Below are 15,646 nucleotides of genomic sequence, written 5' to 3' on the forward strand. Positions count from 1 at the left end.
ATAATCAAGGGCAAATTTCCCATACGCCTCATTTATGACAGCTTTTCTGTTATAATTAGCCACTCTTGTTAAAACTTGATATTTATGGAGGATGCAATTCATGAAATACATCGTCTGCTACAGAAACCATTTAGGGAGCTACTGAAAATATTATTCAAGTATATTTTACTTAAAATCAGAAGTCACTGTTCAAATAATAACCAGAAAATTCAAAGTAGATGGCATAATGATAATCTATATTCAAATTAAAGGTTCGATGTCAGAGGAATTGCTTACGACATTTCACATGTAATGTATAATAGAATTTTTATTCGTTTTCTAAACTCCTGAAACGTACATGACAACCGTGCTTCAAATATAACACCATAGTTAAACATTTAAAATGTATCTTAATTTATAAATATTGTACATTTGGTCCAAAGAACAGGTTGCAAGTTACTAAATAATACTGTACTCTTTTAACAGGCTCTGTATATATAAGGAATATGTATATATTACATATATATTTTCATATAGAGATAGATTTGCTTGGTGTTTAGAGAATATCTTATTGCAAGAAAGCTTATATGATCATACAATATTTTTGATATTGAGGGCAGTTACTACAAAAAGGTACAGCTATTCACAATTTACACACAGTTGCTCTACAAGACTATTCTGTGCTATATAAGAATATAAGATAACAGTTTGTACAGATGATTGCTATAGAGCACGTCTGACAAACATTTCCGAAAACATTGTTTACAATCAAACATTTAATACTGCATTTGGACTTAATTACATTAAACAATAGAGAGATGTTGATATTCGTAACAAAATTCACAATTGTGATGGTATGAGTTATATGCGACAGGTACATATGACATTTCTGCCTAAACTCTGGAATGTTACGAGACAACTGTGCTGTGCTTTGCAATGAGTTCAGCTACAAACGTTTATAATTCATTTTAGGTTTTAGATTATTGTACATTTGCTATGAGACAGTACCAAAATCTACCAAACAATACTCGTTGTCCGACAATTTGAATGCATAAAATTGAAATATATGTATATATATTATTTTTTTTCTAAAATAATGTGCTTGACATTCTGAGAATATTACCTTATTGCAAGAACATATGTTTGTTACTTTCAGACAAAAACGACAAAAGAAACCAACGTGCACAGTTAACGTTTCCACATATTAGTTTTACGTTTATGCATGTGCTATCTAACATTTTACATTGCACAACAGTTTTCTGAAAGCATGTTGATTGCATTTTTCTGTCACAGTCATTTACAATCAAACATTGAATACGGCATTGTTTTGCTCTGTCACTAGCTGCCAGACTGGAAATGTAAAATTGGGGAATTTCTTGTGCTAGAGCAACAAGTCTGCTCTTCATGTTTTTCGTTGTCTTCACCATCCTTCAAAAATGAGTAAACGGGTAAACAATAAACACAGTTTTCCAGGTTTTCTGGAGGTCTAGACATACAGAACATCATGTAGTACCTTGACGGCTAACATAAGTGTTCCAAGATCTTGAGACTGAACAGGGCAGCTCACTTGTAACATCAGGAGACAGAAAAAGGTATACTTCTTTTGCTTACCATTTGCAATTTTCAAAAGAGTGTCATGTGGCCAGCAAGAGACATTTCTGCTCATGAAAATGTACATACCAGAAGCTGGCCCTGAGCTTTTCTTTACCTTCCACACTGCAGTGCTTTAAATGTTTTGGGTACACCAGAACACTAGCGCTGTAGAATGTTAGTAAAATTGTTTGTAAACTTTTTGGATGAGCCATTTCCAAATTCAAATGGTCCATGAAAATGATCGTGTGAGTCCGTGTAAATGATATCAAAATGTGAAATAAGTGTGCTTTTTACATACTCTTAAAAATGGAAGGATTAAGCCAGTAGTATTGCCTTTATATGTCAACTAAATGTAGACTCTTTGAAGTAAAGCACTGGCTCAGGAATGATTTTAGTATTAGATTGTATATTGGTCCGAAGCCTTGCAAAGTAAATGAACGCAAGTTCAAGACAATGGCACTTACTCAAGGAATTTCGAGGGCTGGCCTTTTTTTCTGAATATTCTTTGTGTACAAAATATTGTGTAAAAAATCTCCTTTCAAATTTCTTTTTTCTTTTGTAAAATCAGAAATAACAGTCTTGCGACACAGCTTGAATAAACAAATTGACATACGATTAAGAAATAATCAGCACAAAAAACCCAAGTCTTGATGCGGAAAGATCGCTTCAAATGTTGCACGCAGCTTACAAATTTCAAGAAATTCAGCTCTTATTGAGAAAAGATAAAACAGTAACAGTCTGTAGGTTGCCTGAAAAACATAAAGTATTATGTCACATCTTATCTCACACAAGGGTATGAAAATAGCCTCATCGATTTCCTTGTACTGTTCTGGTGATGGTCCCCTTTTTTAGCTTCTGGAGGTAGGTAACTATTTTTCAGACATAATTTTGTGGTCATATCAACCATTTTGTGTTGTATGTTGGTGCCGTATCATTCTCAGACAGAAGTTTAAATATATGCTTCCTTGTTTGCTGAGTTGCTCTGGGACAACTGCTCTGGACCATTTTCGGGGTGTACAATATCTTCCTTTGGTTGAATCATTGCTTGCAAACGCTAAAAAACAAAATGGAGGAATTTTAGTTAAAATGCACACAGTAAAATAATCGGTATTTAAAAAGCGTTTGGCCTATTTGCAATGGTTCTTTGATTTGACTTGTGGCAAGTTACTCATCTCTTAATCAGGATTTCTTGAGGCAGTGTAGGAGTTGGTCAAAGTGGATGATAAAAATGAGCTCTGACATCACTCAGATGTGTGTTCGTCAGTCAAAAGGTAACGTTTTGTATTTGATTGCTCAGTTCTTAGAAAACACTGCTATTTGTGTCCATGTGGTGTCACCATTCTGAAGCTCAACAGAACAGGTTCTCGCCTTTCTTGGTGGGTACAGACTAGTGTGTAGTGTCAGGTGTAAAGCAAACGTGTGATTTAATTAGTTTTATAAATTATGAATTATTTGATTCATTTTATCAGTCAAGCAACCACTGATAAGGTAACATCGCAAATTAGAAATAGAAGAAGGTCTTCAAATCAGATGTAAACGCTATCATTTTCACTGTCATTACAACAAAGCTCAGGACAGCACCAATATGCCACAATCAAAACGGGCCCTAAATCAGCCAGTCAATTCCAAACAAGTACTTTGTGGCTTCAATGTACTCCAGACGTTGTGGAAAAAGCATGCCTGTGTCTAAGGATGTTTTTCTATACCACTCCATGACACAATATGGTTATGGATGGATAAGTCATATAATTCAGTTTTGTTAGCAGAAAATCCCTTTGTCATTACACAAAAACCTTTCAAGTGATACTAGTATGTCAGTAGAAAGTCCCATATATCACTACTGATCCGCAACTACTTGCCTCATTTGACAACTGGTATCCTAGTTAAAGTTACACATAGGAAACATGGTGCTCACTGAATCAGGAGCTAAGCAAGAGACTGAAGGGAAACATGCTTTACAATGCAGTCTTTACCATGGGATGCCTGCATAGCAACTCTTCCATTACCATGTAATGCCTTTACCATGCATTACCTTTAGAATGCAAGTCTATACCAGGCATGCCTTTACAACAACATAGTAGGGATATATCATATATATATATATATATATACATATATATAGAGATATCTATCTATCTCTCTATCGCTCTCTCTCTCAATATAGATATATACATATATATATATATATAGATATAATTCAGTGGCGGTAGCCACTAGGTAGTTATAGTTAGGACCTAATTTCTGTAGTTTAACCCCTAGGGTACCAGGTACGAGCGGGTCTCGTCCTCGTACACGGTTCCCGTGTCCCGGGGACGAGACCAGCTCATCCTGCACCCGGCCTACCTCATGGGCCTCCCACCACAACCCCCAGTCACGCATGGAAGGGGAATCGCTTCCCCTTCCACCCGACCCCCCTGGTCCCCCAGTGACATCTAATAACATCAGCACGCGATCGCATGCTGACCTCATCAAAGGTCACCTCCCATTGCGCTGGAAGCATGCTTCCAGCGCGATGCAGAAGAAAAATGCTTAGCATTTCTCTTCTGCTAAGGAGGAGGGGGCAGACAGAGTCATGAAAGCAAAGGAAAGGCTTTTCCTTTCCTTTCATATCTCTGCAAACATTTCTGCTGCCTGATCGCAATGCAATCTGACAGCAGAAATGCCCACTAGACACCAGAGAGTTATTTTTTTTAATGTAATTGAATAAGGGGAGTGGCTCCTTGGGCAAGGGCCTCTCCCTGGGGGGGCAAAATATTTTTAGGCCTTAGGCAGATCGGTCTATTATAATTAGGCCGATCTGCCCCGGGGGGGGGGGTCGAAACCCCTGGACATCAGGGATATTTTTTTTGTTTGTTTACTTGCTGTTTTTATGTATGGGGAGTGACCCCTTAGGCCAGGGTCGCTCCCCTGGGGGGGGGGAGCAATTCTATTTAGGCCATTTCTGCCCCCATGGGGGCAGATCGGCCTATTTTTGTTATTTGTTATTTCTTCACACTTGCGCATAAGGGGAGAGGCCCCTTGGGCAAGGGCCGCTCCCCAGGGGGGCACACTATTTTTAGGCCTTTTATTCCCCCCCCGAGGGCAGATCGGCCTATTATAATTAGACCGATCTGCCCCCGGGGGGCAGAAACCCTTAGACCACAGGGATATATATATTTTTTTGTTTACTTTATGTTTTTATGTTTGGGGAGCGACCACTTAGGCAAGGGTCGCTCCCCTGGGGAAAGGTGGGGAATTTATTTTAGGACATTTCTGCTCCCCTTGGGGGCAGATCGGCCTATTTCTATTAGGTCAATCTGCCCCCGGAGGGGCAGAAACCACTTAGGCTCCAGGGATTGGTGTTTGTGTATGTGTGTGTTTTGTTTAGGGGGCAGCCCCTTGGACAAGTGCCGCTCCCCATGGGGGCACATTACTGTTGGCCATATCTGCCCTGCTTGGGGGCAGATCGGCCTATTTTTGGAAGGCCCGTCTGCCCCCAAGGGGTGCAGAAAGCCCACCAGAGACCAGGTAAGATTTTCTTTTCAAAATAAGAGGGTGAGGTATGGCCATACCCCCACCCTAAATAAATAGGGCCAAAGTTGTTCTGCCCACCACTAGGCAGATGGGGCAATTACCCCCGATCCACACCCCGGGGGGTCAGAAAGTCTACTAGATGCCAGGTAATTAAAAAAAGAAAAAAAACTATTGTGGTGGTGGCTACCAACTGGTATGGGCATGGTTATGCCCCACCCCAACTGAAAGGGATAACAGTCTTTCAGCTGAAACATCTTATCCCATGGCAAGCAAGAGGACATTTTGATTATTTTGGGTTTTGGTGAGCTCGGCTAACTCTCAAAATCGTCCCACTTGGAATGGTGAGGGTTGCACTTTTTGGACTTTGGGACGCTGCAATGGAGAAAAATGCACAAGACCTAGGAACATCTGAAAACTAAACATCTGGCTGAGTCCAGGGTGGTGTGCTTCACATGCACCCAGTACCATTTTCTTACCCACAATGCTCTGCACACCTTCAACTTTGCTGGAAATCACAAGTTTTTCCCACATTTTTGTGATGGAACCTTCCGGAATCTGCAGGAATCCACAAAATTACTACCACCCAGCATTGTCTCATCTATACCGATAAAAATTCTGCCATACTTGTCAGCCTAAAAATTATTTTTTTTCATACTGCCCTTTGTAACTCCGCTTTGGTTCCCCCTTAATTTTGACATGTTTTTGGCTCTTCCCTGTGACAGGCACTTGTCCCACCTACACAAGTGAGGTATAATTTTTCCTGGGAGACTGAGAGGAACATTGGGTAGTAAGAAATTTGTCTCGCTGTGGTGATCCCATACAGAAATATGGGGAAATGTGATTTTCAAGCTAAATTTGAGGTTTGCTGAGGCCTCTGGGTAAGAAAACATTGGGGGATCCACACAAGTCACACCTGCCTGGATTCCCTCGGGTGTCTAGTTTTCAGAAATGTTTGGGTTTGGTAGTTTTCCCTATATGGCTGCTGAGCCCAGGACCAAAATCGCAGGTCACCCCCCCACAAAAACAGGTAGTTTAGAATTTGATAATTTTGGTGTGTCAACATAATGTTTTGGAGCATTTCCTTTCACGGGCACTAGGCCTACCCACACAAGTGAGATACCATTTCTATTGTGAGACTTGGGGGAAATCTGGGTGAAAGGAAATTTGTGGCTCCTCTCAGATTCCAGAACTTTCTCTCACCGAAATGTGAGGGAAAAGTGTTTTTTAACCAAATTATGAGGTTTGCAAAGGATTCTTGGACTCCCCTAGGTGTCTAGTTTTGAAAAATGCACATGTTTGGTATGTTTCCATAGGTGCCAGCTGAGCTAGAAACCAAAATCCACAGCTTGGCACTTTGCGAGAAACAGCTCTGTTTTCTTTGAGAAAATGTGATGTGTCCACGTTGTGTTTTGGGGCATCTCCTGTCACTGGCACTAGGCCTACCCACGCAAGTGAGGTACCCTATTTTTATCAGGAGACTTGGGGAACACTGGGTGGAAGGAAATTTGTGGCTCCTCTCAGATCCCAGAAAAAGTGTGTTTTTGGCCAAATCTTGAAGTTTCCAAGGATTCTGTGTAACAGAACCTGGTTAGAGCTCCACAAGTCACCCCATCTTAGTTTCCCCTAGGTGTCTAGTTTTAAAAAATGAGCAGGTTTGGTAGGTTTCCCTAGGTGATGGCTGAACTAGAGGCTAAAATCCACAGCTAGGCACTTTGCAAAAAACAGGTCTGTTTACTTTGGGAAAATGTGATGTGTTCATATTGAATTTCCTGTTGCAAGCATTAGGCCTACGCACGCAAGTGAGGTACCATTTTTATCTGGAGACTTGGGGGAAAACAGAATAGAAAAACAAGTGTTAATGTTCCTTGTCTTTCTCTACATTGTTTCCTTCCAAATGTAAGACATTGTGTAAAAAAGAAGTCTATTTGAGAAATGCCCTGTAATTCACATGCTAGTATGGGAACCTCAGAATTCAGAAATTTGAAAATAACCACTGCTTCTCAACACCTTATCTTATGCCCATTTGGAAAATATGAAGGTTTTCTTGATACCTATTTTTCACTCTTTATATTTCAGCAAATTAATTGCTGTATACCGGGTATAGAATGAAAACCCATTTCAAGGTGCAGCTCATTTATTGGTCTGGGTACCTAGGGTTCTTGATGAACCTACAAGAACTATATATCCCCACAACCAGAAGAGTCCAGCAGATGTAACGGTATATTGCTTTCAAAGATTTGACTTTGCAGGAAAAAGTTACAGAGTAAAACGTGGAGAAAAATGGCTGTTTGTTTCACCTCAATTTCAATTCTTTTTTTATTTCAGCTGTTATTTTCTGTAGGAAACCTACACACATTACCCCTTGCTGAATTCAGAGTTTTGTCTACTTTTCAGAAAGGTTTAGCTTTCTGGGATCCAGCATTGGTTTCACACCCATATCTGTCACTAACTGGAAGGACGCTGAAAGCACACAAAATAGTAAAAATAGGGTATGTCCCAGTAAAATGCCAAAATTGGGTCTGTGAGCGGGTGTGTGAGTGCCTTCATGGGTGTGTGAGTAGTTGTGTGGGTCTGTAATTGGGGTGTGAATGTGTGCGTGAGTGGGTGTGTGAGTGGGCCTGTGAGCAGTTCTGGATACGAGGATCTGTCAATGATTCACACCATGGGTCATGCTGAGCACCTAGGAGGGTGAGGTCATTTTTAGGGCTTAGGAGTGGGTAAAGGTATTGGGTGGTAAGTGTATTTTTAGATTTTAGGGTGGGTAAGGATATTTGGGTGGCCAAGGTATTTTTTGAGTTTAGTTTTAGGAGGGATGTTTGGGTGGTGAGGATATTTTTAGGGTTTAGGGTGGTAAGGGTATTTGGGTGGTAAGGGCGTTATTTGGGGTTTGTGGGTAAGGGTATTTGGGTGGTATGGGTATTCTTAGGGTTTAGGGTCGGCAAGGGCATTTGGGTGTTAAGGACTTTTTAGGGTTTAGGGTGAGTAAGGACATTTGGGTGGTAGGGGAATCTTTAGGATTTAGTGTGGATAATGGTTTTTGGATGGCAGGGATATGCTTAGGGTTAGGTAGGGTTAGGTGGGCGAAGGCATTGTGTGGTAAGGGATTTTTAGAGTTTAGGGGTTAGGAAGGGTATGGGTATTTGGGTGGTAAGGGTATTTTTAAGGTTTAGGGTGGGCAAGGGCATTTGGTTGTTATGGTTTTTTTAGGGGTTTAGGGTGGTTGAGGGTATTTGGGTGGTAAAGTATTTTATGGTTTAGGGTGGTTAAGGGCATTTAGATGCTTTTCCTTACTCTTCATGTGCCAGCACCCCACCAGAATATGAAACACTGTCAGTATTGTTTATAGTATGTGACAAGGTTAAGGTATCATCCGTAAGGTTTTGCACGTAGCATCTAAGGGATGTTCGAAATGAAAGTGGTGCTGCTTGCATGTGTGAAGCTGATTCATATGCCAATTGTGGTGTTAAATTACAAGTTCTAGCTATGTGTTATGTTATTTGCATTAAGTGTACTATAGCATTCAAGGATATATTGGCGTTGAGATGGCCTGATTGTCAATCCTCAATTCAGGTGCAGAACGTGTGCAAAAAGAGGCCTGCTCTGGGTAGAGCTCTGCTCTGCCTGGTGCTACTTCTGCGCCAAGCCAGGAAAGCTCACGTTCCAGGCTGGGCCTATCTGAGTGATTAGACTGGGGGCATTTATTAGGCAGTAATATAATAGTCCTGTTAGTGCCCAGGCCTGAACTGTTTCCTTTAGAGGCTTGACAACCCATGTGCCAGGGAAGATATGAATATGTGTTTGAATTACACTCCCTAGCTGTGAGAAGTAAACTGATGTGGTGCAAGGTCTGGATACCTTATATGCAGGATTAAGACTGCTTTTGTGCAACGACTGGCCTGCTGTTCCAATAATCTGTCTGCTACAATACCAAGATGTTTCTTTCTTCTGTGAAACTGGGAATGCTCTATTGCTAGAACTTTCATGATCTTTTTTCAAAACTGAACTGATCACGAATCAAGGCATGACTGTGCATGCGGCAGTTAGAATTCCTCATGTTTTGGGCTGGTACTTTTTATCTGTAAGACTGGACTGTTTTTTGAGTATGAGGTTGGTCTTGTGTTAGGTTGACAAATTATCTGCTGCATTGCGATGACCTGTGTTTTAAAATAGGAACGTGACAGAGCGTGACAGTGTATGTACCAGAGAGACGTGTCATGTTCTCGCTCCTTTGCACGTTCCAGATGCTCAACTGTTGGCCTCAGAGTGTCAGGTAGCAGGGCTGAACAGCCTGTGTCCATGATGTTGCTTCTTCAGGGCTAGGCTGCTGAGGTTTTAGGCCGGGAATACTCATGCTATGAATTCTCCTTTGGCAGATCAGACCTCCCCATGTGCCTGGATCGGTGTGCTAATATGTCCAGCTGGGCAGCTCAAGGCTGATCTGTGTCTGCCCCTTTGGCTTGATGGAACTCCTTCAGAGGCAGGGTATGATTGCACATGCGCTTTGGCTTTGTATAATTGCCCTGGATGGATAAATCATGCACCATTGCTAAAAATACTCTTCTGCCAGGCCTAAGGTGCACACAAGAGCAAGAGTTGTAACGCTTATGTCTCAGGCTAGATAACAGCATCTGCTCTTTCTGGGACTATCTGGATGCTACGTCTAGAACAGCATTTCGTGCAGAAAATGTATATACATTTAAATGGAATTTTACTGTCATTTATTTGTTTAGCAGACGCCTTGCTGTAGGTAGAGAGGGACCAGTTTACAAAGCTATGTTCGTATGCAAGCTCAATAGGTTTAATTTACGGCTGGGATGTAATTCACGTTTTGTAGTAAAATGAATTTGAATGTACACCTCTAAATGCAGCAGCTGTTACTAGGTATTATAAAACGGTGGGGTGCTAGAAAAATCGCAGTTAAATTTAAAACAACCGGTCAACCTTTCAGGTTTATAAAAGTATTGTGATTTTGTTTTCGATCAAAAAGATTTTTTTAAAACAAGGAGATTCAAAAACCTTGTTCTCCGATTTCGTCATTTCGTCTCTTCATACTTTGTCATGAATGTTTTTGTTCCTTCTGTCTTTTCATTTATATCAACATATTTATTACCACGCACTCCATGTTTTCTAGATTCCGTAAAGTGGCTGATGGGACTCGTAGTCTTTCTTTTATAATTTCATTGTAATGAATTTCGCTGGGAGTCCCATTGGCAATCCCATTCTGATTTACAACACACACACAAAACACCCTCTAGTGTGTAATAGTGCACAATTTATTCATTTTTTATCAGATTAACGGATTTTCTTTTTGGTGGCTTTGGGGTATGTTTGATTCCGTCTCAGTCTATTCTTTCTAATTAAGAAATCAAAGCTTTAGCCTAAATGAACATGCTTGTCTACATCAAAATTGTATTATTTGCCTTAAGTGTTAAAATATTTAATCACTGCCCAATGCAGTCTTCTCATCTTTTTCAATCTGTCACCACCCCTTCCATTCAACATTATTTGGTCTCTACATACAAATGGTAGAGATTTATCAACACCTGGGCGTGTCTTCTCATAATGAAAATTAACTTTTTTTCTTGCACATGTGTGGTCAAATATTATTTTTACTGCTTTTAAGTTTACATTTCGTGAGCCCAACGTAATTTTTTTTGCAAGGTCATTTTTACATTTACACTACATATTAATTCTCACATGTGATTCCTTTCAAACCATGGGGCAGATTTAGGAAACTTGGCGCGGCACCCAGTGCAGTGCCACATTCCTTGCATCCACTACTGCCACCATGTATGCACCGTATTTAAAAGACGGAACACCATGGCGCAGGGTAGGGGGCAATAGCGTTAGGATTTTTGATGCTAATGATGTACTGTTGAGGGTTAGTGCCAAATTTGGGCACTAACCCTGAACACTACATGGGTCCATTATAAATAATGGTGTGACCCCTTTTAATGCCTGCTCTGAGCAAGCACTAAAAATGCTGAAAAAAAGTACACAAAGAAATCTTAGATTTCATTGCTTCATTTTTTCAGCCCCCCCTAGTGGGGGAACACCCCCCTTGCATACAATATGCCTGGCACAGGCATAATGTTGCACAAGGGGTTTCAAAGTGGTACAATGCATGCATTGTGACACTTTATAAATCTTGCAATGCAATTGTGGCATAGTTGGGCTGCATTAGCATATAAAAAAATGACACTAATGTGGGGCAAGCGGGCGCTAGGGGCTCTTAAATATGCCCCCATATCTTGTATATGATAAATACACACCATTGACACACACCTTGCATTTCATAAATTTATGAAACCACTTCTGTTTTAAATCCACCCACTTTTTGGTCATGGCAAAGTGACTTTTTACAACCGTGTTCTTTGTAGAGATAGCTATTGCAAATATTATCAGTGGTGTATTATGAATTTAATTCTTCAGATGTTCCTCACTTGCTTATACTGCTGAGTGCTTTGATAACATTTCTTCACTCTCCTTGATAACTGTGATAAATTTGGTTATGAATTCTATCTTGGGCCTTGCGTTTACTTTTCTATTCAATCCTGTTTTATGCAGGAGATCATTTCTTTCATTGTTTTATACTATATACGTTGTCAAACACATCTACACACAACACCACTGAGTCACACAACGACAACACCATTGTAACCTCACAAACGCATTGGCAGAGAGGTACACAGCACACCTCCACAGGAAAACACATAATGGCAGCAACACGTAACAACAGCACACAATCAATAGAAACAATAACACTGGCAAACGATGTATCAGATCACACACCACATCCACCCAACACACAAAGTACATCAAAGATGCATCACAACACAAACACCACTACCACACAAAGCCACACAACACCAACACAACACATCACAACAAGTGCATAGCACCACTCACCCACACAACTCATGCTGCTACACAAACACATCACATACACACAAGACATACACCAACTTACACACATACAACACATATGTGGCAGGAAAGGCAGGACGAGTTTGTAACCCTTGACACCAACAGTTCACTGGTGCAGATATAATACATATATAGAAAATTATGGCAAAAATACTATGTACGAAATGGGCCTACTGGCCAGTCCAATTGTTCACAGTGCCTCAGGCACAGTGGGCAATGTGTCTGGGTCCAACTTGACTCCTGACTGCAAAGTGGCCTCCACATAACAGGGGCATCAATGGGGCAGGCGGGCATCTCAGGGGTGATGGGAGGGGGGCTGAGGTGGGGGCTTGGGTTTGAGAAGGGGGTCCTTTGGTTTGGTTTAGGGGTGTTTGCCCTTAGTCTTTGACTTTAGGGGAGGGCCCGTGGTTTTGGATTTGGGAGGGCTGACCCTCGTTTTTGTGGGGCTCAAAGTCTTTGCTGTGGGAGGGGCATGGGCTGTACCAGGGGGGCCATGGGAGGACTGGGTGTGGGGAGGGTACCAGGGTGCTTGGGGGAAACCGGGACTGGGACAGTGGGATGGAACAGGGCAAACACATAGAGGAATCTTTTTTAGGGTCACAAGGGTGCTCATTGGAAAAACGTTTGGGAGTGGAGGGAGGGTGAGTGCTTCAGAGGTGTGCATGTGTATGTGCCTCAGGTGTTGGTGCATGGGTGGATGCCATGTGTGTGCTGGGTGTCTGTTGGGTGGGTGAGTGCAGACATTTAGGTGTACTGGGAGGAGGGGAAGGAGATGCAGGGAGATGACAGGGTGGATGTGTGAGTGTCTATGGGGGTGGTATCTACAGGTAAGGTTGATGTGCTGCATGTAGGGGTGTTGGTAGTCGTGGTGAGTGTGCATGTGGTGTATGGGGTGGATGTATGGGGGTCTGCTATTGTGGTGATGGTGGGCATGAGGGGACTATTTGGCTGGATCTGGGAGTGTTGATGTGGTGATAGCAGGTTTGAGTGGTGTAGTGTCTGCAAGGGAGGAGGTGGTGGGGAAGTCTGTGTAGGGAGTGGATATTGTGGTGTCTGCATGTGTCTGTTGTCTGTGTGCATGGCAATCGTGGGACTTGTAGTGCCTGTGTTTGTCTTTGTGAACCGTGTCGGCTGAGGTGGATGAATGGTGGTTTGACTGTGTGCTCTGGATGGGTTTGGGGAGAGAGGTGTGGGATTGGGCACAGGTAGCTGGAAGGGGGGCAGAAGATGAAGGGACCCTGGCTGCCATCAACAAGGAGGCCAGAGCCTGAAGGGATCTCTGCAGGGCAGTCAGGGCACTGTGAATGCCTTCCAGGTAGGAATTTGTCTGTTGCATCTGTGATGCTAGTCCCTGGATGGTTTTCTCGATGGTTGACTGTCCCACAGAGATGGACCTCAGGAGGTCAATAGCCTCCTCATTGAGGGCAGCATGGCTGACTGGGGCAGCGGCAGAGGTGCCTGCGGTGAAGGAGACGTCCACCCTCCCGGATGAGTAGGCAACTGGGTGGGGAGCTACAGGGAGGGTGGTGCTGATAAGGGGTTGGCGGACAAGGATGGTGCTGGGCTGGTCCCAGATGGGTCTGCCACGACCATGGAGCATCCATCAGAGGAGGAATCCAAAAAGAAAGTTGTTGATCAGGTCCACCCCATGACACTCCCCTCGCCCTCCGTCATACTGGTCCCCTTGGCTCCGCTGGTATCAGCCTACTGAGAAAAAAGGGTGCAATGGGTCAATACCTACCCATCATTCACACAGAGTAACAACCTCATATTCTGCTGATATGCCAGGGCATTGCATGCCTTTACATTGACATGCACAACTGTGGGAAATCATAGGGGGAACAGAAGCTATGCAGTGAAAACCTACTAATGTGGAGACATTGGCACTCTTTGACTTGATGAAAGGTACTACAATGCACAGTAGCACAGTACTTGCCACACTCCCATGGCCGTTTACATAGATATACCCTGTACTCCTTACTCAAACAATTCCTGCATGGCAAGGTAGAATGCCAACAAATCCTTTAACAATGTAGCCAGTAACATCTTGGAGCCCTGCAGCCATCTACACTTACAGTGTGAGGCAGCTGATTGAGAACTCACCAATTACCTCTGTCATAGTAGCAGACTATGACTGATGGCAATGCTCTGACACATCAGGTATACTGATGGGAGGAGCTGCTCACTCAAAAGATGTGTAATGTGTCCAGGCAAACTCTAACATGGAAGTAAGTCCCTTCATGAGTCACTGTCTGCATGGTATTGGCACACATAATCGAGACAAATCCTGCCAGGGTGGCTCATACCCATAGCCAATGTGCAACTACGAATGATCTATACTACATCTTACCAATAGTAGGCTACCCAAACCCATACATGCCTACCATTAGCAAGGTGTGAGTGTGTACTTACCCCCTTGTGGCTGCTGTGCTGCACTCAAGCGCCCATCCACCTTAGGGTGGGCCACCGCCAAAAGGATGTCCCTAGCTGGGCCTCCGCAGTCTTATGGGCCAAGCGTCTCTGGGCTTCCCTCCACGTTCTGCAGTGGGTATCTGCCCCGCACTTGTTTGACAATGGCACACCAAATCCCCTTCTTCTGATGGGCACTGACCTGCATGGGTGACACAGACAGAAGAAGAAAGTCATGTAAAGTAGCATCACAGCAACAGCAGTGGGCTTCAAGTATCAGACACATCTCATGACCATACAAACATTTTTGTACGGCACTAAAGCACCAATTCCTTTGCCATCTGCATGCATTCACTCCATGTGCGTCATCTCAACGTCTTTCAAATCCACACACATCACTGTCAGACAGGACAGGAACATTGGACTTACCTGCTGCTCTGGTGCCCCATACAGCTGTCCATACAGCGGTAGGACCCCTTTGACTAGCTTCTTCAGCTCATCCTGGGTAAAGGCAGGGGCCCTATTTCTTGCAGGATGTGGTATAATGGCTCCCAGAGACAGTACACAGCAGCTCACACAGTGGAGGTCTTGCTTGCACGAATGTCAGGAGTCAAGTGAGCTATGCAACAGAAAATGGCGGTCACCTCCGCCGCGTACAAGACAGTTACTGCCGGTGGTGATCATCATTGGACCCAGTCTCCCATAGGCAACAATGTTAGCCAATGAGGAGTTTCACGACGGTTGAGACCGCCTACCGCCATGACCACTAATGCCTGTGGAATTAGGTCACTTCCATCTGTCCTGTGCTTTCAGGACAGGCGGCTGACATTTTACATGTGGGATACTGAAGGCCAGATTCTGGTGTCTACACATCTCAGGAGGTGCCCTGCTCTACAGACCACTAAAAGTCTACCAGATCAATGTTGCCTGCTGCATGCTTCACAATGTTGCCCTGAGATGTCACATCCCATTATTGGATGTAGAGGAGGTGGCAACTGGACCAGTGGCTGATGATGGTGACAGAGATAGTGATGAGGAGGCAGATGATGAGGATGCAGCTGACACTTGAACAGAGTTGATCCAACAATACTTCCAATGAAATACAGGTATGTGTTAATTATGTTGTGTGTGAACTGTACTGCTGTCTGCCTTGTGACATTGCTACTCCTGATGTGTGCCATCAGTGGAGGAATTAAGTGCAGCTATGCCACTGTGTGGGTTTGGG

At 43.1% G+C, this 15,646-nt stretch overlaps 1 protein-coding gene across 4 annotated transcripts in view; it reads right to left on the minus strand.

Annotated features, from left to right (window-relative positions):
• Positions 1-289: 289 nt before the first annotated feature.
• SLC6A1 (solute carrier family 6 member 1) overlaps positions 290-15,646 on the minus strand; it is a 528,744-nt gene continuing 513,387 nt past the window's right edge. For all 4 annotated transcript variants that reach the window (XM_069206662.1, XM_069206663.1, XM_069206664.1 and 1 more), the window contains one exon: positions 290-2,626. In XM_069206662.1, the coding sequence (XP_069062763.1) occupies positions 2,522-2,626 (105 nt within the window). In that variant the 3' untranslated portion in view covers positions 290-2,521. The remainder of the gene's footprint in view (positions 2,627-15,646) is intronic.

This window comes from Pleurodeles waltl, chromosome 9, assembly GCF_031143425.1.
Source record: "Pleurodeles waltl isolate 20211129_DDA chromosome 9, aPleWal1.hap1.20221129, whole genome shotgun sequence".
In the NCBI taxonomy this organism is placed as follows: domain Eukaryota; kingdom Metazoa; phylum Chordata; class Amphibia; order Caudata; family Salamandridae; genus Pleurodeles; species Pleurodeles waltl.